We start from the raw sequence: 26,083 nt of genomic DNA, 5'->3' as shown, positions 1-26,083 counted from the left end.
CCACCATTTTAAAAATATATTACTTGCTAATGTGCAGTGCCTGGACATTAAAGTAGGTGAGCTTAGGGCGAGGATCTCCTTCCAGAGAGACATCAGGGACTGTAACATACTTTGTTTCATGGAATCATGGCTCTCTCTGGATATACTGTCCCCGTCCATACAGCCAGCGGGGTTCTCCATACATCGCCCGGACAGGAAAAAATAACTCTCCGGTAAAAATAACACATTCAGTCTCTCCCTATCCCAGTCTGTTGTCCCCACTTGCTTCAAGATGTCCACCATTGTTCCTGTACCCAAGAAAACAAAGGTAACTGACCTAAATGCTATCGCTACGTAGCATTCACTTCTGTCATCATGAAGTGCTTTGAGAGGCTAGTTAAGGATCATATCACGTCCACCTTACCTGACACCCTAGACCCACTACAATTTGCATACCGCCCTAAGATCCACGGATGATGCAATCACATTCGCCATCGCACTGCACACTTCCCTATCCCATCTGGACAAGAGGAATACCTATGTAAGAATGCTGTTCATTGACTACAGCTCAAGCTCATCACTAAGCTCTGGGCCCTTTAAAGAAAATGCATGGTCATACATCCGATACAAACACTGACAGAAAGACAGGAATAGCATTATAAGATCATTCTGGTTGCACTTAACCATTCCCCACCCTGTGCAACTGGGTCCTGGACTTCCTGATGAGCCGACCCCAGGTGGTGAAGGTAGGAAACAACACCTCCGCTATGCTGATCTTCAACACGGGGAACCACCGGGGTGGTGCTCTGCCCCCTCCTGTACACCCTGTTTACTCATGACTGTGTGACCATGCACGTCTCCAACTTAATCATCAAGTTTGCAGACGAAACAACAGTGGTAGGACCGATTACCAACAAAATAAACGAGCCAATCATGGACTTCAGGAGACAGCAGAGAGAGTATGCCCCCATCCACATCGACGGGGCTGCAGTGGAGGGGGTGAAAAGCTCATCGGAGTACAAATCACTGACAAGCTGAAATGGTCCATCCAAACAGACAGACTGTGTTGAAGAAAAGACCCTCACAAACTTCTACAGATGCACCATTAAGAGCTTCCTGCCAGGTTGCCTGGTACGGTGATGCATTTCCTCCTTTCAGTTATGCAGGGAAATTAAAGTAACGCATGTGATATGGCAGAAATTGTGTAATAGAAATATTGTCAAACCAAAATTTGTCATATAATTATAAATACAGTTTAGACAGGATTTCTACAAATGTTCTGTATAAATATCCTCTAAATTACAATATGATTCAATATCAGTACTTCCTGCATTTACAATAATGTCTAAGTCCTATCATCAACAGACATAAGCCAGTGTATGCCTGTGTATTGACTACATTGTTTGTATGGAATGTTGACATATTGGAAGTTCGTTTGAAAAATGTGATGGAATCCTTCCACTAAAACTCGTTGGCTAGCTAGCTAATACATATACTGTGCAGATACTCTTCAAATTCATTGTTTTGCATACTGTAATATCTTATCACAGCACTGGCTGACCATGGTTGACCAACTTCTTTACCAAAATGGCTGATCTTTTATACTGTCATAACATAGTTCATGTCCATTCTAGTATTCCTAATTCTATGAACAATCTACAAGTACATAAATGTATTTTGAAGTTGTATTTTTCTGTGTATTTAAGTAATGATACTACTAATAATAATGGGCCTTGTAGAACATGTTTGTCTGGTATAATGGGCCTTGTAGAACATGTTTGTCTGGTATAGTGGGCCTTATAGAAAATGTTTGTCTGGTAGAACTGGTCAGTAAATTAATATACTGTAGGTAGAGATAGTTCATGTCTCTATCGATATTAATTTACTGACCAGCCATACCTTACCTTTAAGCATGATGCAACAGTGTCAACAAACCATGTTCTTCACAAAGGCCCAGTGACACATTCTCAACCTGTAGGTTGCTATCTACTTCATATTTTCTACCTTCGTGATTTGTAAATTATCCTGTAATCCTAAGGCATTTCCACCTATGCTGTTCATCAACCCTACATTGAACTTGTACATCTCAATGTCAGAAAGTAATAGCTTCCACACTAGCGTCCGGCCTCTTGCATGCTATAAGGCTCCATTGGTAAAGCTCATGCCTCAGCTTATTGAGAGATCCATGTCTGATTTATGTACAGCGGGCAAGAGAACTCAATGGTGTGTAGACGAAGACGTTTTCTCTGCTCGCCAGATTGGACGACTTCTGAGATCTTTTAAAAAACCAGAAAAGATGTGAACATATAAAAGCCGCAACTCAACATAACTGTCACACGTGGACCTACAGTATCTGTCAGGTTCAACCATAGTGGCCCTGGTCGTAAGACGTTCACTGTTCTATCGTTCCTAGTTCTCACCTTGAATAAGCGCAGGGTCACGTCAGGGTCTCCACATCAGTGTTAAACCACGAGCTCTCGCAAAGCGGACTAGAAACCACGAAGGGTTTTCATTACGAGGTCTTACCTATCTGCTTTTGATCAAGGAAATCCACTCCAGATGAGGTCAATGTGTGTGGACTTTCTGTCTACTACCCATTTTCAAAATAAGTGTGTGCTGACCAATAAAGTCACCCTATAACTAACCACTATTTCATATGTATGGGCGTATGTTTCAGTTACAGATACTAGACAGTTACATGGAGTTACGTGGAACTACAGTGTCAATACACTTGTAACTGATTTGAAACAGAATCTGAGTTTCATTTGACAAAAATTCCACCCATTGTTCTGTGTTCCTTTGTTATACTGAGTAGTTACACTATGATTATACTAGTTACCATGTTACTGACTAGTTACACTCTGGTTATACTAGTTACCATGTTATGCTGACTAGTATAGTCTGGTTATACTAGTTACCATGTTATACTGACTAGTTACACTCTGGATATTATAGTTACCATGTTATACTGACTAGTTACACTCTGGTTATACTAGTTACCATGTTATACTGACTAGTTACACTCTGGTTAAATTAGTTACCATGTTATACTGACTAGTTACACTCGGGTTATACTCTAGTAACTACATGGGCTAACACTATTTGAATAGGAATTACATAAGGACTCCATAACACATTCATAAGGACTCCATATCACAGTCATAAGGACTCCATAACACATTCATAAGGACTACATAACACATTCATAAGGATTACATAACACACTCATAAGGACTCCATAACACATTCATAAGGACTACATAACACATTCATAAGGATTACAAAACACATTCATAAGGATTACATAACACATTCATAAGGATTACATAACACATTCATAAGGACTACATAACACATTCATAAGGACTACATAACACATTCACAAGGATTACATAACACATTCATAAGGATTACATAACACATTCATAAGGACTACATAACACATTCATAAGGACTACATAACACATTCATAAGGACTACATAACACATTCATAAGGACTCCATAACACATTAAAAGGACTCCATAACACATTCATGAGGACTCCATAACACATTCATGAGGACTACATAACACATTCATAAGGACTACATAACACATTAAAAGGACTCCATAACACATTCATGTGCAGTCAACAACAACAATTTGACTACAGGGCATTATGGGAAGCGTCACAATAAGCGTTGCCGTTTTTCTCTGTTTATTTACAGAAAGACAGAAGAGTAAGAACAGGAAACCGTCTGAGGGAGGCAGAGGGAAGCGGTACTTGTATAAACTACTCCACGAGTACAACGTGGAGACTGTGGTGGTGGCCGACCCAGCTATGGTCAGCTACCACGGCACAGAGGCAGCCAAACGATTCATCCTCACCATCATGAATATGGTATGTGTATAGACTTACATAGAATCAAATCAAATAAAATCCTATTTATTTATATAGCCCTTCGTACATCAGCTGATATCTCAAAGTGCTGTACAGAAACCCAGCCTAAAACCCCAAACAGCAAGAAATGCAGGTGTAGAAGCACGGTGGCTAGGAAAAGCTCCCTAGAAAGGCCAAAACCTGGGACAACGCCTACTATGAACCTAATATGAATATATTGTACTATACATATAGAATCATTTAATAAGATATCTATGGGTATGTGTCTCTGTTCTCTGGTCCTGTCCAGAAACAACCCCTCCTCCCTACCCCTTAAACCATGGGTGTCAAACAAACAGCCCGCGGGTGGTTTGAGTAAAATAACTAAAAACCAAATGGAAACTGTGTATAAATGATCATGGACCTACATTCATACAGTGTCTTGACTTTGTCCAGCTAATAATCACCCAAATGAAAGCTAGACAGTCAGGGAGCATAGACAATTCCCCCAAAAACGATGGATAGAGGACACATTAGTTGAAGACCGAATGTGGCCCCCGGGACACCCCTGTCCTAACCCTACCTCTATCCACCTGTACTTTCCTGGTCCTGTCCAGAAACCACCTCTAAAACCCCTACCCTAGGCACTTGAATACAACTGAAAGGATGGGATAGGTATGTTGTTGCTATACAGCGACATCATTTTGTTGCGGTGTTATTACAAGGGTTTTAAATAATATCCATTCCTTTTGCAGGTGTTCAACTTGTTTCAACACAAGAGCCTGGGAATACAGATTAATATCAGATTGACTAAACTTGTGCTGCTTCACGAAACACCAGTAAGAAACATCATGCTAACACTTCTTAAATTGTACAGTATGAGACAAAACCTACAAGTAGAGTAACACAGAATAACTTAACTTCTATATTCTACAACAAGGTTGATTTTATTTCCATGAATACATCATAAGCAGTCAGGTCAAAACAATGAATAAAAATTCTACCCATGTCTGTCTGTCTGTCTGTCTGTCTGTCTGTCTGTCTGTCTGTCTGTCTGTCTGTCTGTCTGTCTGTCTGTCTGTCTGTCTGTCTGTCTGTCTGTCTGTCTGTCTGTCTGTCTGTCTGTCTGTCTGTCTGTCTGTCTCATGTCTGTCTGTCTGTCTCATGTCTGTCTGTCTGTCTGTCTGTCTCATGTCTGTCTGTCTGTCTGTCTGTCTCATGTCTGTCTGTCTGTCTCATGTCTGTCTGTCTGTCTCATGTCTGTCTGTCTGTCTGTCTGTCTGTCTGTCTGTCTGTCTGTCTGTCTGTCTGTCTGTCTGTCTGTCTGTCTGTCTCATGTCTGTCTGTCTGTCTCATGTCTGTCTGTCTGTCTGTCTGTCTGTCTGTCTGTCTGTCTGTCTGTCTGTCTGTCTGTCTGTCTGTCTGTCTGTCTGTCTGTCTGTCTGTCTGTCTGTCTGTCTGTGCAGTCAGACATGTACATTGGTCACCATGGTGAGAAGATGCTGGAGAGTTTCTGTCGTTGGCAGCAGGAGGAGTATGGGAAGAAGAGCGTGATGTCAGACTTCAGCACTCGGTGGAGGGAGGACCTACCCTCTGTGGACACAGCCATTCTAATCACACGGTACTGTGTCCATTGCAAGCACTGTTCAAAGAAAATAAATAGATACCCACACACACACTCCCATATACTTTATTTCTGTGTAATTTTTTCGCCCTGTTTAATCGATTTATTTTCTATTATGTCATCTTTTGAATCCTGTACCTGGAAAATCGCTGGATGTGCGTGCATTACTTTTAAACATGTACTGGTCAGGCAGGTCTGATCTGATCTCCTGCAGGCGTGACATACATTTAGAACACACCCAACAGGCCAGCCATTGGTCACGTCACCTGCCCATCAACACCTTTACCCATTCCACTGTCCAATACCTAGGTAGTACTGCAAAAAAATAAACAGACTCCGCATTCGAAAGGTCAGTTCCTACAAGCAGCTATTCATACAGTACCAGTCAAAAGTGTGGACACACCTACCCATTCAAGGGTTTTTCTTTATTTTTACTATTTTCTACATTGTAGAATAATAGTGAAGACATCAAAACTTTGAAATAGAACATATGGAATCATGTAGTAGCCAAAAAAGTGCTAAACAAATCAAAAATAATTTTATATTTGAGATTCTTCAAAGTAGCTTCCCTCTGCCTTGATGACAGCTTTGCACACTCTTGGCATTCTCTCAACCAGCTTCATGAGGTAGTCACCTGGAATGCATTTCAATTAACAGGTGTGCCTTATTAAAAGTTAATTTGTGGAATTTCTTTCCTTCTTAATGCATTTGAGACAATCAGTTGTGTTGTGACAAGGTAGGGGTGGTATACAGAAGGCAGCCCTATTTGGTGAAAGACCAAGTCCATATTATGGCAAGAACAGCTCAAATAAGCGACAAGAAACGGCAGTCCATCATTAATTTAAGACATGAAGGTCAGTAACTGCGGAAAATTTCAAGAACTTTGAAAGTTTCTTCAAGTGCAGTCGCAAAAAACATCAAGTGCTATGATGAAACTGACTCTCATGAGGACTGCTACAGGACAGGAATACCCAAGCCTTTATTAACAGAGAGAGGTTTTAACAGAGAGACCTTCCATGTCATGAGGTATTAACAGAGAGACCTCCATGTCATGAGTTATTAACAGAGAGACCTCCATGTCATGAGGTTTTAACAGAGAGACCTCCATGTCATGAGGTATTAACAGAGAGACCTCCATGTCATGAGGTATTAACAGAGAGACCTTCCATGTCATGAGGTATTAACAGAGAGACCTCCATGTCATGAGATATTAACAGAGAGACCTTCCATGTCATGAGGTATTAACAGAGAGACCTCCATGTCATGAGGTATTAACAGAGAGACCTCCATGTCATGAGGTATTAACAGAGAGACCTCCATGTCATGAGGTATTAACAGCGAGACCTCCATGTCATGAGGTATTAACAGCGAGACCTCCATGTCATGATATATCAACAGAGAGACCTCCATGTCATGAGGTATTAACAGAGAGACCTCCATGTCATGAGGTATTAACAGAGAGACCTTCCATGTCATGAGGTATTAACAGAGAGACCTCCATGTCATTAGGTATTAACAGAGAGACCTCCATGTCATGAGGTATTAACAGAGAGACCTCCATGTCATGAGGTATTAACAGAGAGACCTCCATGTCATGAGGTATTAACAGAGAGACCTCCATGTCATGAGGTATTAACAGAGAGACCTTCCATGTCATGAGGTATTAACAGAGAGACCTCCATGTCATTAGGTATTAACAGAGAGACCTCCATGTCATGAGGTATTAACAGAGAGACCTCCATGTCATGAGGTATTAACAGCGAGACCTCCATGTCATGATATATTAACAGAGAGACCTCCATGTCATGAGGTATTAATTAACAGAGATAAACAGAGAGACCTATTAACAGCGAGACCTCCATGTCATGAGGTATTAACAGAGAGACCTCCATGTCATGAGGTATTAACAGAGAGACCTCCATGTCATGAGGTATTAACAGAGAGACCTCCATGTCATGAGGTATTAACAGAGAGACCTCCATGTCATGAGGTATTAACAGAGAGACCTCCATGTCATGAGGTATTAACAGCGAGACCTCCATGTCATGAGGTATTAACAGAGAGACCTCCATGTCATGAGGTATTAACACAGAGACCCCTTTATTTAACTAGGCAAGTCAGAATAAGAACAAATTCTTATTTACAATGACGGCCTACCCTGGCCAAAGCCTAACCCGGACGACACTGGGCCAATTGTGCACCGCCCTATGGGACGAGGTATGTCATGAGGTATTAATAGAGAGACCTTCATGTTTTGAGGTATTAACAGAGAGAGGACTCAGTCAACTTCATGGGAAAGTATTTCGGCACTCGATGCTGACTCAGAACATGCAGTCTTTTTGGTTTTCATTTCAATTAAGCTGTTAATGGACAGTGATCACGTACGACCCGCTGTGTCCCAAATAGCCCTCTAGTCCCTATAAAGTGCACTACCCTTGACCAGTTCCTTGGGAATAGGATGCCATTTGGGTCTAAGATTTTGAATTATTTGGCCAGCCAAATTATCCGTCCAGTTTAGCTTTAAATCCCCTCCGAAAAGAGCTGGCTGGAGTCAGAATCTGATTCGGACCTGTTGATAGGTCTCAGCGCTCTGATGGGTGATTCTGAGCAAGCAGGTGTTTGATGTTGGCGCAGCGGCGGAACGTTGTCAGATAAAAGAGCTGGCCCCATTCCCCTCAGAGGGTTAGTGTGAATGGTTAGGGTCCCCTCAGAGGGTTAGTGTGAATGGTTAGGGTCCCCTCAGAGGGTTAGTGTGAATGGTTAGGGTCCCCTCAGAGGGTTAGTGTGAATGGTTAGGGTCCCTTCAGAGGGTTAGTGTGAATGGTTAGGGTCTCCTCAGAGGGTTAGTGTGAATGGTTAGGGTCTCCTCAGAGGGTTAGTGTGAATGGTTAGGGTCCCTTCAGAGGGTTAGTGTGAATGGTTAGGGTCCCTTCAGAGGGTTAGTGTGAATGGTTAGGGTCTCCTCAGAGGGTTAGTGTGAATGGTTAGGGTCTCCTCAGAGGGTTAGTGTGAATGGTTAGGGTCCCCTCAGAGGGTTAGTGTGGTGGGTTAGGGTCCCCTCAGAGGGTTAGTGTGAATGGTTAGGGTCTCGTCAGAGGGTTAGTGTGAATGGTTAGGGTCCCCTCAGAGGGTTAGTGTGAATGGTTAGGGTCCCCTCAGAGGGTTAGTGTGAATGGTTAGGGTCCCCTCAGAGGGTTAGTGTGAATGGTTAGGGTCCCTTCAGAGGGTTAGTGTGAATGGTTAGGGTCTCCTCAGAGGGTTAGTGTGAATGGTTAGGGTCCCTTCAGAGGGTTAGTGTGGTGGGTTAGGGTCTCGTCAGAGGGTTAGTGTGGTGGGTTAGGGTCTCGTCAGAGGGTTAGTGTGAATGGTTAGGGTCTCGTCAGAGGGTTAGTGTGGTGGGTTAGGGTCTCGTCAGAGGGTTAGTGTGAATGGTTAGGGTCCCCTCAGAGGTGAATTTAGGGTGTGAATGGGTTTAGGGTCTCCTCAGAGGGTTAGTGTGAATGGTTAGGGTCTCCTCAGAGGGTTAGTGTGAATGGTTAGGGTCTCGTCAGAGGGTTAGTGTGAATGGTTAGGGTCTCCTCAGAGGGTTAGTGTGAATGGTTAGGGTCCCCTCAGAGGGTTAGTGTGAATGGTTAGGGTCTCGTCAGAGGGTTAGTGTGAATGGTTAGGGTCTCGTCAGAGGGTTAGTGTGGTGGGTTAGGGTCCCCTCAGAGGGTTAGTGTGAATGGTTAGGGTCTCGTCAGAGGGTTAGTGTGAATGGTTAGGGTCCCTTCAGAGGGTTAGTGTGGTGGGTTAGGGCCTCCTCAGAGAGTTAGTGGGGAGTGTTTGGGTCCCTTCAGAGGGTTAGTGTGGATGGTTAGGGTCTCCTCAGAGGGTTAGTGTGGTGGGTTAGGGTCTCGTCAGAGGGTTAGTGTGAATGGTTAGGGTCTCGTCAGAGGGTTAGTGTGGTGGGTTAGGGTCCCCTCAGAGGGTTAGTGTGAATGGTTAGGGTCTCGTCAGAGGGTTAGTGTGAATGGTTAGGGTCCCTTCAGAGGGTTAGTGTGGTGGGTTAGGGCCTCCTCAGAGAGTTAGTGGTGTTTGGGTCCCTTCAGTTAGTTTGGGTCCCTTCAGAGGGTTAGTGTGGATGGTTAGGGTCTCCTCAGAGGGTTAGTGTGGTGGGTTAGGGTCTCGTCAGAGGGTTAGTGTGAATGGTTAGGGTCTCGTCAGAGGGTTAGTGTGGTGGGTTAGGGCCTCCTCAGAGAGTTAGTGGGGAGTGTTTGGGTCCCTTCAGAGGGTTAGTGTGACACATTCCCACCTGTGTTTGTGCTAAATGCATTTGTCACTGTCGTACGGTAGACTCGCGTGTGCACACACTCTCTCTCACACACACACACACACACACATACTGACTGAGCGTTTGGCGTGCAAGACACACACACCAAGGGTTTATCCTGAAAAGACTGAGAACATGAGTAACAACATCTGCCAAAGGGAAAAGTTATCATGAACATAATAATGATAACAGTGAATTGATCTCCTGCGGTTCATTTAAAAAATCAAGACAAAGACTGAAGAGACCAGTCCTTCACGAGACCATTTCTCTTTATCTGAAAATACAGCCAAGTCAAATCTGAAGCCATAACAATACCTCATGTACTGAACTATAATAAACCCTTTCAATCCCTTTTCTATGGAGATTAAATAGAAACGGGCTAAGGTACATACCTTATATGGTACCTGTAGTTCATCATAAACACACACAAGCACCGCACACACGCCCTCATCCTCGACCACACAGCTACACAGTCATGTGTGAGAGCTGGGGTTAGGTACCTGAGGCGTTGCCTTTATAGAGGTCACAACCTTTGCCAGCCCCACCCCCAAGTTCTACCTTCTGAATTTGAGACATAACTCCCGATTAACCCCCTATAGCAGCTTTGAGGATTTGAGGATCGATGACTGCTCCTATATCCCCTGCTAATCCACAGTACTTGGTCTACTCTGCCACCGGAGGGGATAAGCAGGCCTTGATACCTCTCTACTGAGCCATACCAATCAAGTGGGCAAGGCGGATCAGAGCATCAAAGTTGGCTTTTCCCAGGTGAATGTTGACGTTTCTTTGTGTTTTATGTTGCAGGAAGGATTTCTGCGTGCATAAAGATGAACCCTGTGACACTGTAGGTGAGTGGGATTACAGCTCTCCCTGTGTTTGTCTGTGTCTGCAAGCATGTGTGTATCAGTGTGCCAAAGCAAAGTGTAACCTTGATGTTAAGGATAAAGTCCCGTTGTTGCTGTTGAAGGTAGTACATTGAGTTTATAGTTAGTGTTAATAGTTAATAGTTAGTAATGTTACTAGTTACTTGTTTATAGTTAGTAGTGTTACTAGTTACTAGTTTATAGTTAGTGTTAATAGTTAATAATTTATAGTTAGTGTTAATAGTTGATCGTTAGTAGTACTACTAGCTACTTGTTTATAGTTAGTAGTGTTAATTGTTTATAGTTAGTAGTGTTAATAGTTAATTGTTTATAGTTAGTGTTAATAGTTAATAGTTAGTAGTGTTAATAGTTTATAGTTAGTGTTAATAGTTGATAGTTAGTAGTGTTAATAGTTAATAGTTAGTAGTGTTAATAGTTGATCGTTAGTGTTAATATTTTATAGTTAGTAGTGTTAATAGTTAATAGTTAGTAGTGTTAATAGTTGATCATTAGTGTTAATAGTTTATAGTTAGTAGTGTTAATATTTAATAGTTAGTAGTGTTAATGGTTAATAGTTTATAGTTAGTGTTAATAGTTAATCATGTATAGTTTTGTGTTAATAGTTGATCGTTAGTAGTGTTACCAGTTACTTGTTTATAGTTCGTAGTTTTAATAGGTATTGTTTATAGTTAGTGTTAATAGTTTATAGTTAGTGTTAATAGTTGCTAGTTAGTAGTGTTACTAATCAATTATAGTTAGTCGTGTTAATAGTTAATAGTTAGACTGCATACGCTATGATTCTTGGTCACCCATTCCTCTGAGCTGCTCCTTTAACATCCAGTGCATTTGGTAAGTATTTGGACTTCTTGACTTTTTCCACATTTTGTCACGTTACAGCTTTATTCTAAAATGGATTAAATAAAACATTTCCTCATCAATCTGGACACAATGCCACGTAAATGACAAAGCGGAAAAAGGGGTTTTAGACATTTTTGTACAAATGTATTAAAAATAAAAAACAGAAATACCTCATTTACATACGTTTTCAGACCCTTTGCTATGAGACTTGAAATTGAGCTCAAGTGCATCCTGTTTCCATTGATCACCTTTGAGATGTTTCTACATGTCAAGGCACAGATCTGGGGATGTGTACCAAAATATGTCTGCAGCATTTAAGGTCCCCAAGAACACAGTGGCCTCCATCATTCTTTAATGGAAGAAGTTTGGAACTACCAAGTCTCTTCCTAGAGCTTGACGCCAGGCCAAACTGAGCAATCGGGATAGAAGGATCTTGGTCAGGGAGGTGACCAAGAACAAGATGGTCACTCTGACAGAGCTCCAGAGTTCCTCTGTGGAGATGGGAGAACATTCCAGAAAGACAACCATCCACCATTCAGGCCTTTATGGTAGAGTGGCCATACGGAAGCCACTCTTCAGTAAAAGGCACATGACAGCCCGCTTTGAGTTTGCCAAAAGGCACCTAAAGGACTCTGACCATGAGAAACAAGATTCTCTGGTCAGATGGCACCATTTATTTATTTATTATTTTATTTAACCTTTGTTTAACTAGGAAAGTCAGTTAAGAACAAATTCTTATTTACAATGACGGCTTAGGAACAGTGGGCTAAGTACCTTGTTCAGGGGCAGAACGACAGATTTTTACCTTGTCAATTCAGTGATTCGATCTAGCAACCTTTTGGTTACTAGCCCAATGCTCTAACCACTAGGCTACGTGCCGCCCCAAAACCATGATTGAAATCTTTGGCCTGAATTCCAAGCGTCACGTCTGGAGGAAACCAGGCACCTCTCATCACCTGGACAATACCATCTCTATCTTGACGCATGGTGGTGGCAGCATCATGCTGTGGGGATGTTTTTCAACTGCAGGGACTGGGAGACTAGTCAGTATTGAGGGAAAAATGAACGGAGCAAAGTACAGAGAGATCCTTGATGAAAACCTGCTTTAGAGTGGTCAGGACCTCAGACTGGGGAGAAGGTTCACCTTCTAACGTGACAACAACCTTAAGCACGCAACCAAGACAATGCAGGAGTGGCTTCGGGACAAGTCTCTGAATGTCCTTGAGTGGCTCAGACAGAGACCGAACTTGAACCCGATCTGAGAGACCTGAAAATAGCTTTCTCGTGACGCTCCCCGTTGAACCTGACAGTGCTTGAGAGGCTCTACCCTAGAAGACTCGAGGCTGTTATCACTGCCAAAGGTGCTTCAACAAAGTACTCAGTAAAGGGACTGAATACTTATAATATAAATGTGATATTTTCAACAACAAAAAAATTCATAAATTTGCTAAAAATTCTAAAAACCTGTTTTTGCTTTGTCATTACGGGGTATTGTGTGTAGATTGATGGGGGAAAATACTATTTAATCCATTTTAGAGTAAGGCTGTAATGTAACAAAATGTGGAAAATGTCAAGAGGTCTGAATACTTTCCGAATGCACTGTATTTCCCCGAGATGCTCCTTTAAGATACTCCTGAACCATGCTACATTCATTCCCCTGAGTGTGGTGCATTTAAGATACTCCTGAACCATGCTACATTCATTCCCCCGAGATGCTCCTTTAAGATACTCCTGAACTATGTTACATTCATTCCCCTGAATGTGGTGCATTTAAGCTATTCCTGAACCATGTTACATTCATTCCCCTGAATGTGGTGCATTTAAGCTATTCCTGAACCATGTTACATTCATTCCTCTGAATGTGGTGCATTTAAGCTATTCCTGAACCATGTTACATTCATTCCCCTGAATGTGGTGCATTTAAGCTATTCCTGAACCATGTTACATTCATTCCTCTGAATGTGGTGCATTTAAGCTATTCCTGAACCATGTTACATTCATTCCCCTGAATGTGGTGCATTTAAGCTATTCCTGAACCATGTTACATTCATTCCCCTGAATGTGGTGCATTTAAGCTATTCCTGAACCATGTTACATTCATTCCCCTGAATGTGGTGCATTTAAGCTATTCCTGAACCATGTTACATTCATTCCCCTGAACTGCTCCTTTAAGCTATTCCTGAACCATGTTACATTCATTCCCCTGGACTGCTCCTTTAAGATATTCCTGAACCATTACATAACAAATATCACTCAATTTGACCACCGCATTCCTAGAATGTGTCCAAATGGCACACTATTCCTTATATAGTGTACTGCTTATGACCAGAGATCTAAAGGGAAAGGGGGATACCTAGTCAGTTGTACAACTGAATGCCTTCAACTGAAATGTGTCTTCCTCTGAATCAGAGGGGTGCAGGGGGCTGCCTTAATCGATATCCACGTCTTCAGCGCCCGGGGAACAGTGGGTTAACTGCCTTGCTCAGGGGCAGAACGACAGACTTTTACCTTGTCAGCTCTGGGATTTTAGGCTATGTACCCTGATCAGAAGTAGTGCACTACATAGGCAATAGTGTGTCATTTGAGAAGCAATATAGGAATGTGTTGGTCAAATTGAGTTATATGTGTTATGTAATGGTTCAGGAATATCTTAAAGGAGCAGCTGTTCATCCCTACTGTCTCTCTCAAGACAGAGCTGATAAGAAGTCTTGAAGCCACTCATGTGAATGCTAACCATGTGACTCCATTCTATTGACTTGGTCATTGTGTATCTGTTCCAGGATGAAGTTTCCTCTAGGTACAGATCTAGGATCAGCTTCCCCTTCCCCAATCTTAACCTTAACCATTAGTGGGGAAAATGCTCAACTGACACCTGATCAGTGTCTAGGGGCAACTTAACCGAACACCAGAGGGGACTTCCATGCCTGTGAGCTTTGACTTGATTGGCTTCCCATGATGACTCATGAGCCAATCAGATTAGTTCTTACTGGAGTTCATTTGTGATGTATGGCTGAGTAACAGAATCCAATAACAAGGGTATTTCATTTGAATTAAGTTTCGTCCATCAGTTGCCTCCATCTATTTATATATCCAGCTTATAATTCATTGGCGTTACGCATTTTATTTGAGTCATTTAGTCTTATTGGGTAGCCTAGTGGTTAGAGCGTTGGACTAGTAACCGGAAGGTTGCGAGTTCAAACCCCCGAGCTGACAAGGTACAAATCTGTTGTTCTGCCCCTGAACAGGCAGTTAACCCACTGTTCCTAGGCCATCATTGAAAATAAGAATTTGTTCTTAACTGACTTGCCTGGTTAAATAAAGGTAAAATAAAAAATAAAAAATTGGTAACCCTCCAGATCTATGACATGCTGCAGGATGCCCTCTGTGCATGATGGGTGTTTAGGATGATGGTTTTAGTCAGTGTCAGAGAAAGAGAAACACTACTTTTGACTATAAAGGCCTAGGACACAGTCAAAGAGAGACTAAGATTGTGACATTTGGATACATCATGGCCTATTACATCATGTCCTGATACATCATGTCCTGATACATCATGTCCTGTTACATCATGTCCTGATACATCATGTCCTGTTACATCATGTCCTGTTACATCATGTCCTGATACATCATGACCTGTTACATCATGTCCTGTTACATCATGTCCTGATACATCATGTCCTGTTATATCAGTTCCTGGGCAATGGCCCATATTGTTGTTGTTCACCCTGGTTTTTATAGGAAGACATAACGAGCCACACCGCGGGCGCTTCCACTCCCTGGCCAAGCTCAGCGCATGCCTTTCCTTACAGGTAGTCACAAGGAAGAGCTGTGTCCCAAATGGCACCCTACCCTAAATTAGTGCCCTACTTATGACCAGGACCAATAAGGCAGAGGGTGAACAGACCACCGAGCAACATGCCACGCGCCTTCACTGAGAATAAAGGAAGGGCGGAGGGAAACATGATGTAATCCTGTCTGTGTTAAAAGGAGATGTGTTTTTTTTTGTGTGGATGTAATCCTGTCTGTGTTAAAAGGAGATGTGTTTTTTTTTGTGTGGATGTAATCCTGTCTGTGTTAAAAGGAGATGTGTTTTTTTTTGTGTGGATGTAATCCTGTCTGTGTTAAAAGGAGATGTGTTTTTTTTTGTGTGGATGTAATCCTGTCTGTGTTAGAAGGAGATATGGTTTGTCGGTGTAGCTCTGAAGCTCTCTGGTGGACATCGACATGTTGTGGGTTTTATCAGGAAACGATTAATATAGTTGCATGGACAGTAAAGTCTATAATGGGGTTCCTCTCAAAACTAGGACCACCCCTGTAGCTATACTCTAATAGCTAAGTGTGTGTGTGTATTTGTGTGTGTGTTTGTGTGTGTGTTTGTATATGTGTGTTTGTGTGTATTTGTGTGTGTGTTTGTATATGTGTGTTTGTGTGTGTATTTGTGTGTGTGTGTGTGTGTGTGTGTGTGTGTGTGTGTGTGTTTGTATATGTGTGTTTGTGTGTGTGTTTGTGTGTGTATTTGTGTGTGTGTTTGTGTGTGTATTTGTGTGTGTGTGTGTGTGTGCCTGCATTCAGTTGTGTGAGTCAAAGAGACACAGGTACCAGTTAAGACCCAGCGCACCTCGGGTCCGTGTGTTGGCTGTCCCGTCCGGAGGTCTGTTAGGTTTTAATGACCTCTCAGAGGTGTCAAAGTACACTGTATTTGACCCCTCCCCTTTGACCCCACTCTCCGCAGCCTCCTTGCTGGCTTCAGGGCTAGTTTTCAGCCTCTGAGTGTGGAACTTGCGTGACACACACACACACATTTACACACACATTTACACACACACACACACACACACACACACACACACACACACACACACACACACACACACACACAGCATGTAACAAAAGGCATCACTGTAGAGAGGGACAGGTAGATGGAGAGAAAGAAACCTTTAAGGGGGAAATCTAGCCGTTGACCTCCGATTCCTCTGGTTCGTGTCGGCCATTCCTCCTTACAACTACCAGTCCTCGGGTACTCTATCAAGGCTGGTGTTGCTATGGGTACCTTATGCTGTCCCTGCTGCAGCGTGCAACATGGTTAATGTTAATGTTAATGTTTGACAAATTCGGCATAACACCCCCTTGTGTCTGTTCGGTTTATGACCATATTATTTGAACTGAAGTTTTTTTTTTGCTATAGGCGAGTTTCCCTCTCGACCTCACTCTAAAATCATACACTAAAATGACACGTTTCCCTTTTTCTTCACCAGTTACGCTGTGCAACCATTTGATAGCTTTGAGTTTATCTGCAGGGGGTAGGCTATTATTGGGTACATATTTGTCAGTTTAAGCTTTAGATTAAGGATGGAGTAAAAATGCTACAACAACATGGGGGCGGGGGTTTGTTTTGTGCGGGGTAGATGCACAGACGTTAAAGTGACTGCTTTAAGTAGAGCACCTGAAAATCCCATCACCATACAATCACATTCTAGTTACTACGTAATGTTCATCTGACGTTCACTTATCACAGATACCCTAACTCGTACCCTAGATACCCGTACCCTAGATACCCTAGATACCCGTACCCTAGATACCCTATCCGTACCCTAGATACCCGTACCCTAGATACCCTAACCCGTAGCCTAGATACCCTAACCCGTAGCCTAGATACCCGTACCCTAGATACCCTAACCCGTACCCTAGATTAACTCTCTGCAAACTGGAAACGATTTATCCGGAGGCTGCATTCATTGTAGCTGGGGATTTTAACAAGGCTAATCTGAAAACAAGACTCCCTAAATTTTATCAGCATATCGATTGCGCAACCAGGGGAGGAAAGACCTTGGATCATTGTTACTCTAACTTCCGCGACGCATATAAGGCCCTGCCCCGCCCCCCTTTCGGAAAAGCTGACCACGACTCCATTTTGTTGATCCCTGCCTACAGACAGAAACTAAAACAAGAGGCTCCCACGCTGAGGTCTGTCCAACACTGGTCCGACCAAGCTGACTCCACACTCCAAGACTGCTTCCATCACGTGGACTGGGAGATGTTTCGTATTGCGTCAGATAACAACATTGACGAATACGCTGATTCGGTGTGCGAGTTCATTAGAACGTGCGTTGAAGATGTCGTTCCCATAGCAACGATTAAAACATTCCCTAACCAGAAACCGTGGATTGATGGCAGCATTCGTGTGAAACTGAAAGCGCGAACCACCGCTTTTAATCAGGGCAAGGTGTCTGGTAACATGACTGAATACAAACAGTGCAGCTATTCCCTCCGCAAGGCTAACAAACAAGCTAAGCGTCAGTACAGAGACAAAGTAGAATCTCAATTCAACGGCTCAGACACAAGAGGCATGTGGCAGGGTCTACAGTCAATCACGGACTACAGGAAGAAATCCAGCCCAGTCACGGACCAGGATGTCTTGCTCCCAGGCAGACTAAATAACTTTTTTGCCCGCTTTGAGGACAATACAGTGCCACTGACACAGCCTGCAATGAAAACATGCGGTCTCTCCTTCACTGCAGCCGAGGTGAGTAAGACATTTAAACGTGTTAACCCTCGCAAGGCTGCAGGCCCAGACGGCATCCCCAGCCACGCCCTCAGAGCATGCGCAGACCAGCTGGCCGGTGTGTTTACGGACATATTCAATCAATCCCTATACCAGTCTGCTGTTCCCACATGCTTCAAGAGGGCCACCATTGTTCCTGTTCCCAAGAAAGCTAAGGTAACTGAGCTAAACGACTACCGCCCCGTAGCACTCACATCCGTCATCATGAAGTGCTTTGAGAGACTAGTCAAGGACCATATCACCTCCACCCTACCTGACACCCTAGACCCACTCCAATTTGCTTACCGCCCAAATAGGTCCACAGACGATGCAATCTCAACCACACTGCACACTGCCCTAACCCATCTGGACAAGAGGAATACCTATGTGAGAATGCTGTTCATCGACTACAGCTCGGCATTCAACACCATAGTACCCTCCAAGCTCGTCATCAAGCTCGAGACCCTGGGTCTCGACCCCGCCCTGTGCAACTGGGTACTGGACTTCCTGACGGGCCGCCCCCAGGTGGTGAGGGTAGGCAACAACATCTCCTCCCCGCTGATCCTCAACACTGGGGCCCCACAAGGGTGCGTTCTGAGCCCTCTCCTGTACTCCCTGTTCACCCACGACTGCGTGGCCACGCACGCCTCCAACTCAATCATCAAGTTTGCGGACGACACAACAGTGGTAGGCTTGATTACCAACAACGACGAGACGGCCTACAGGGAGGAGGTGAGGGCCCTCGGAGTGTGGTGTCAGGAAAATAACCTCACACTCAACGTCAACAAAACTAAGGAGATGATTGTGGACTTCAGGAAACAGCAGAGGGAACACCCCCTATCCACATCGATGGAACAGTAGTGGAGAGGGTAGCAAGTTTTAAGTTCCTCGGCATACACATCACAGACAAACTGAATTGGTCCACTCACACAGACAGCATCGTGAAGAAGGCGCAGCAGCGCCTCTTCAACCTCAGGAGGCTGAAGAAATTCGGCTTGTCACCAAAAGCACTCACAAACTTCTACAGATGCACAATCGAGAGCATCCTGGTGGGCTGTATCACCGCCTGGTACGGCAACTGCTCCGCCCTCTGGAGAACCGTAAGGCTCACAGATACCCTAACTCGTACCCTAGATACCCGTACCCTAGATACCCTAACCCGTAGCCTAGATACCCGTACCCTAGATATCTGTACCCTATATATACCCGTACCCTAGATACCCTAACCCGTATCCTAGATAGCTTAACCCGTACCCTAGATACCCGTACCCTAGATACCCTAACCCGTACCCTAGATACCCTAACCTGTACCCTAGATACCCTAACCCGTACCCTAGATACCCATACCCTAGATACCCATACCCTAGATACCCGTACCCGTTGCCTAGATACCCTAACCCGTACCCTAGATACCCTAACCCGTAGCCTAGATACCCATACCCTAGATAGCCTAGATACCCTAACCCGTAGCCTAGATACCCGTAGCCTAGATACCCTAACCCATAGCCTAGACACCCTAACCCGTAGCCTAGATACCCGTACCCTAGATACCCTAACCCGTACCCTAGATACCCTAACCCATACCCTAACCCGTAGCCTAGATACCCTAACCCGTAGCCTAGATACCCGTACCCTAGATACCCGTACCCTAGATACCCTAACCCGTAGCCTAGATACCCGTACCCTAGATACCCCAACCCGTAGCCTAGATACCCTAACCCGTATCCTAGATACCCTAACCCGTAGCCTAGATATACCCGTACCCTAGATACCCTAACCCATACCCTAGATACCCATACCCTAGATACCCGTACCCTAGATACCCGTAGCCTAGATACCCTAACCCGTACCCTAGATACCCGTACCCTCGATACCCTAACCCGTACCCTAGATACCCATACCCTAGATACCCTAACCCGTACCCTAGATACCCTAACCTGTACCCTAGATACCCTAACCCGTACCCTAGATACCCATACCCTAGATACCCATACCCTAGATACCCGTACCCGTAGCCTAGATACCCTAACCCGTACCCTAGATACCCTAACCCGTAGCCTAGATACCCATACCCTAGATAGCCTAGATACCCTAACCCGTAGCCTAGATACCCGTAGCCTAGATACCCTAACCCATAGCCTAGACACCCTAACCCGTAGCCTAGATACCCGTACCCTAGATACCCTAACCCGTACCCTAGATACCCTAACCCATACCCTAACCCGTAGCCTAGATACCCTAACCCATAGCCTAGACACCCTAACCCGTAGCCTAGATACCCGTACCCTAGATACCCTAACCCGTACCCTAGATACCCTAACCCATACCCTAACCCGTAGCCTAGATACCCTAACCCGTAGCCTAGATACCCGTACCCTAGATACCCGTACCCTAGATACCCCAACCCGTAGCCTAGATACCCTAACCCATATCCTAGATACCCTAACCCGTAGCCTATATATACCCGTACCCTAGATACCCTAACCCGTACCCTAGATACCCTAACCCGTACCCTAGATACCCTAACCCGTACCCTAGATATCCGTACCCTAGATACCCGTACCCTAGATACCCGTAGCCTAGATACCCTAACCCGTACCCTAGATACCCGTACCCTCGATACCCTAACCCGTAGCCTAGATACACGTACCCTAGATGCCTAGATACCCGTACCCTAGATACCCTAACCCATACCCTAGATACCCTAACCCGTAGCCTAGATATCCGTACCCTAGATACCCTAACCCGTAGCCTAGATACCCATACCCTAGATACCCTAACCCGTAGCCTAGATACCCTAACCCATACCCTAACCCGTACCCTAGATACCCTAACCCGTAGCCTACATACCCTAGATACCCTAACCCGTACCCTAGATACCCTAACCTGTACCCTAGATACTCAAATCCGTACCCTAGATACCCTAACCTGTACCCTATTTCAGATAACGGCAGCCCATTTATGACAGGACAGAATGAGGGGAGAACTCCAAACCAGATCCTAAAGCACCCTGGTTAATGTAGCTTTGACGGTCGTACCGCCGCATAGTCAGTACAGGTGTACCACACATGTGGGCTTAGAGGCATGGGTTTGTCGTTAGACCGATTCCCAGATTGATGTTTAACTATAAAAATATCAAGCGAAATGGATTTGGGTACTCCGGGAGGATAAAAGTCCATATTTCTTTCCCCTGGATTTGGAGTTGCAGGTTCATTGAACATATACTTCATAAAAACAAGTTCTTATGTTACGTTTCTTTATTATCTGATGGAGGGAGAACACAAACATATTCTGCTGCTTCCATTACTTTCCGTGAAAAGAAGACAATCCGGAGACCGTTGTGGGCTCGGTGGAAGCTCCGCTATGCTGTTGTAAAACTTGTTTTAGTCCGCCCCCCTCATTTTACGTTTAAGTTTGACTAATGATGGAGGATTTGCCGGCTGGAGATAATATGAGATGATATGTCAAAATGTCTAGCATAAAGATTCATTGTCTGCCCCCCCCCACACCTGAAAGGAACAACGCCAGACCAAACACATCTTACCTCCAGCCACTGCCTGTTATTGACATGGTTTGCCTACCGACGAAGGCCCTTACATAAATGGGTGACGGCAGAGAGCGTTATCATCGGGATCACAGTGACTTGTTGTCTCACATTTCTCAAAAGGAGTGGAGGGGTGTCATTAGGGGCCTTTTCAAGCCAACTCAACACCCAGAAGGGCCAGATGCCCAGCTAAGTGCAGGGGAACGGAGAGACTGGCTGCTACTTCACAGGACCCGGGCTGCCAGAGAGTCCTAGCATTCACTAATGGCCAGATTAGGGGCTAATCTCTACCGTCTAGCCCTGAAACACCAGTTATATTGCCCTGGAACCCACTCATATTGAACCCAGTCATATTGAACCCAGTCATATTGAAACCAGTCATATTGAACCCAGTCATATTGAACCCAGTCATATTGAACCCAGTCATATTGAACCCAGTCATATTGAACTGAGTCATATTGAACCCAGTCATATTGAACCCAGTCATATTGCCCTGAAACCCAGTCATATTGAACCCAATCATATTGAACTAAGTCATATTGCCCTGAAACCCAGTCATATTGAACCCAGTCATATTGAACCCAGTCATATTGAACCCAGTCATATTGCCTTGAAACCCATTCAGTCATATTGCCTTGTCTTGAGAGGTTTCTCAGAGACAGAAACATAGAAAATTAGCACATTTTGGGAGGAGTGAGTACAGGGAGTGTAAGTGTGTGTGTGTGTGTGTGTGTGTGTGTGTGTGTGTGTGTGTGTGTGCGTGTGTGTGTGTGCGTGTGTGTGCGTGCGGTGAGATGGAGAGCCTAAGTTGTCTAATGGACATCCAGGCCCTTAGAAACTGCACTTAATTTATTTTATTTTTGTCCATCAAAGGCAGGATTGTTCTGCCGGTTTTCGTAATGGAAAGCATTAGTTCTGGATCCTTTTCAATGGGGTGATTAAGCCATCAAAGGTCACAGCATACGATCCACTACATGAGAAAATACAAAATCCCCTTCTCGTGTTTTCCCCCTTAACCTGATCCCGCAGGAGCAAAAGAGTTGCAGCTGTCATTTCCAGGCCATAATTCGGGAGCACACACCAGACATGGCGCTAGTATGTTGAACTGTTAGGGCAATTTACCTAACGGTGGATGAAATGGAGGGCTTTTTCCCTTTGAACCGAATCCACATAGAAAAAAAATAAAGGCATGAAACCACTTTGATTACTGAATGGAAGAGAAAGGAGAGGAGAAGGAAGAACATACTGTTTTATTGTAGGGTTAGAGTTAGGGTTTATTGTAGGGTTAGAGTTAGGGTTTATTGTAGGGTTAGAGTTAGGGTTTATTGTAGGGTTAGAGTTAGGGTTTATTGTAGGGTTAGAGTTAGGGTTTATTGTAGGGTTAGAGTTAGGGTTTATTGTAGGGTTAGAGTTAGGGTTTATTGTAGGGTTAGAGTTAGGGTTTATTGTAGGGTTAGAGTTAGGGTTTATTGTAGGGTTAGAGTTAGGGTTAGAGTTAGGGTTTATTGTAGGGTTAGAGTTAGGGTTTATTGTAGGGTTAGAGTTAGGGTTAGAGTTAGGGTTTATTGTAGGGTTAGAGTTAGGGTTTATTGTAGGGTTAGAGTTAGGGTTTATTGTAGGGTTAGAGTTAGGGTTTATTGTAGGGTTAGAGTTAGGGTTTATTGTAGGGTTAGAGTTAGGGTTCATTGTAGGGTTAGAGTTAGGGTTAGAGTTAGGGTTTATTGTAGGGTTAGAGTTAGGGTTTATTGTAGGGTTAGAGTTAGGGTTAGAGTTAGGGTTTATTGTAGGGTTAGAGTTAGGGTTTATTGTAGGGTTAGAGTTAGGGTTTATTGTAGGGTTAGAGTTAGGGTTTATTGTAGGGTTAGAGTTAGGGTTTATTGTAGGGTTAGAGTTAGGGTTTATTGTAGGGTTAGAGTTAGGGTTAGAGTTAGGGTTTATTGTAGGGTTAGAGTTAGGGTTTATTGTAGGGTTAGAGTTAGGGTTTATTGTAGGGTTAGAGTTAGGGTTTATTGTAGGGTTAGAGTTAGGGTTTATTGTAGGGTTAGAGTTAGGGTTTATTGTAGGGTTAGAGTTAGGGTTAGAGTTAGGGTTTATTGTAGGGTTAGAGTTAGGGTTTATTGTAGGGTTAGAGTTAGGGTTAGAGTTAGGGTTTATTGTAGGGTTAGAGTTAGGGTTTATTGTAGGGTTAGAGTTAGGGTTTATTGTAGGGTTAGAGTTAGGGTTTATTGTAGGGTTAGAGTTAGGGTTCATTGTAGGGTTAGAGTTAGGGTTTATTGTAGGGTTAGAGTTAGGGTTTATTGTAGGGTTAGAGTTAGGGTTTATTGTAGGGTTAGAGTTAGGGTTTATTGTAGGGTTAGAGTTAGGGTTTATTGTAGGGTTAGAGTTAGGGTTTATTGTAGGGTTAGAGTTAGGGTTTATTGTAGGGTTAGAGTTAGGGTTTATTGTAGGGTTAGAGTTAGGGTTTATTGTAGGGTTAGAGTTAGGGTTTATTGTAGGGTTAGAGTTAGGGTTTATTGTAGGGTTAGAGTTAGGGTTTATTGTAGGGTTAGAGTTAGGGTTTATTGTAGGGTTAGAGTTAGGGTTCATTGTAGGGTTAGAGTTAGGGTTTATTGTAGGGTTAGAGTTAGGGTTTATTGTAGGGTTAGAGTTAGGGTTTATTGTAGGGTTAGAGTTAGGGTTTATTGTAGGGTTAGAGTTAGGGTTTATTGTAGGGTTAGAGTTAGGGTTCATTGTAGGGTTAGAGTTAGGGTTTATTGTAGGGTTAGAGTTAGGGTTTATTGTAGGGTTAGAGTTAGGGTTTATTGTAGGGTTAGAGTTAGGGTTTATTGTAGGGTTAGAGTTAGGGTTTATTGTAGGGTTAGAGTTAGGGTTTATTGTAGGGTTAGAGTTAGGGTTTATTGTAGGGTTAGAGTTAGGGTTTATTGTAGGGTTAGAGTTAGGGTTTATTGTAGGGTTAGAGTTAGGGTTTATTGTAGGGTTAGACTTGGGGTTTATTGTAGGGTTAGAGTTAGGGTTTATTGTAGGGTTAGAGTTAGGGTTTATTGTAGGGTTAGAGTTAGGGTTTATTGTAGGGTTAGAGTTAGGGTTTATTGTAGGGTTAGAGTTAGGGTTAGAGTTAGGGTTTATTGTAGGGTTAGAGTTAGGGTTTATTGTAGGGTTAGAGTTAGGGTTTATTGTAGGGTTAGACTTGGGGTTTATTGTAGGGTTAGAGTTAGGGTTTATTGTAGGGTTAGATTTGGGGTTTATTGTAGGGTTAGAGTTAGGGTTTATTGTAGGGTTAGGGTTTATTGTAGGGTTAGAGTTAGGGTTTATTGTAGGATTAGGGTTTATTGTAACGGTTAGGGTTTATTGTAGGGTTAGGGTTTACTGTAGGCAGAGCCATCATGCCCCAGAGCCGTCATGCCCACAGGGGCATGTGCTCCCTCAGATTTGTCCTGTTTAAAAAATACATACAAAATTATAATAATAATAATATATATACTACCGGTCAAAAGTGTCTTTATTTGTACTATTTTCTACATTGTAGAATAATACTGAAGACATCACAACTATGAAATAACACATATGGAATCATGTTGTAAACATAAAAGTGTTTTAGATTTTAGATTCTTCAAAGTAGCCACCCTTTGCCTTGAGTAGCCACCCTTTGCACACTCTTGGCATTTTCTCAACCAGCTTCACCTGGAATGCTTTTCCAACAGTCTTGAAGGAGTTCCCACATATTCTGAGCACTTGTTGGCTGTTTTTCCTTCACTCTGCGGTCCGACTCATCCCAAACCATCTCAGTTGGGTTGAGGTCAGGTGATTGTATAGGCCAGGCAATCTGATGCAGCACTCCATCCCTCTCCTTCTTGGTCAAATAGCCCTTACACAGCCTGGAGGTGTGTTGGGTCATTGTCCTATTGAAAAACAAATGATAGCTAAGCACAAACCAGATGGGAGGCGTATCGCTGCAGAATGCTGTGGTAGCCATGCTGGTTAAGTGTGCCTTGAAATTTTTGAAATCCCTGACCGTCTCACCAGCAAAACACCCCCACATCATTACACCTCCATCACTGTGGGAACCACACATGCGGAGGTCATCCGTTCACCTTCTCTGCGTCTCACAAAGACACAGCAGTTGGAATAAAAAATCTTACGTCTAATATCCATTGCTCGTGTTTCTTGGCCCAAGCAAGTCTCTTCTTCTTATTGGTGTCCTGTAGTAGTGGTTACTTTACAGCATTTCGACCACGAAGGCCTGATTCACGCAGTCTCCTCTGAACAGTTGATGATGAGATGTGTCTGTTACTTGAACTCTGTGAAGCATTTATTTGGGCTGCAATTTCTGAGGCTGGTAACTCTAAGGAACTTATCCTCTGCAGCAGAGGTAACTCTGGGTCTTCCGTTCCTGTGACAGTCCTCATGAGAGCCAGTTTCATCATAGTGCTTGATGGTTTTTCGACTGCACTTGAAGAAATGTTCAAAGTTCTTGACATTTTTCCACATTGACTGACCTTTAT

At 43.6% G+C, this 26,083-nt stretch overlaps 1 protein-coding gene across 1 annotated transcript in view; it reads left to right on the top strand.

Annotated features, from left to right (window-relative positions):
* The window catches only part of LOC112219968 (A disintegrin and metalloproteinase with thrombospondin motifs 19), a 123,276-nt gene that overhangs the window by 10,420 nt on the left and 86,773 nt on the right, over window positions 1-26,083 (top strand). Inside the window, exons 4-7 of the mRNA XM_042302704.1 lie at window positions 3,688-3,860; window positions 4,595-4,678; window positions 5,306-5,460; window positions 10,580-10,623. Coding sequence (XP_042158638.1) covers window positions 3,688-3,860; window positions 4,595-4,678; window positions 5,306-5,460; window positions 10,580-10,623 — 456 coding nt within the window. The remainder of the gene's footprint in view (window positions 1-3,687; window positions 3,861-4,594; window positions 4,679-5,305; window positions 5,461-10,579; window positions 10,624-26,083) is intronic.

Source organism: Oncorhynchus tshawytscha, linkage group LG20 (assembly GCF_018296145.1).
Source record: "Oncorhynchus tshawytscha isolate Ot180627B linkage group LG20, Otsh_v2.0, whole genome shotgun sequence".
In the NCBI taxonomy this organism is placed as follows: Eukaryota; Metazoa; Chordata; class Actinopteri; order Salmoniformes; family Salmonidae; genus Oncorhynchus; species Oncorhynchus tshawytscha.
This window is presented reverse-complemented; position numbering and strand designations above follow the sequence as displayed.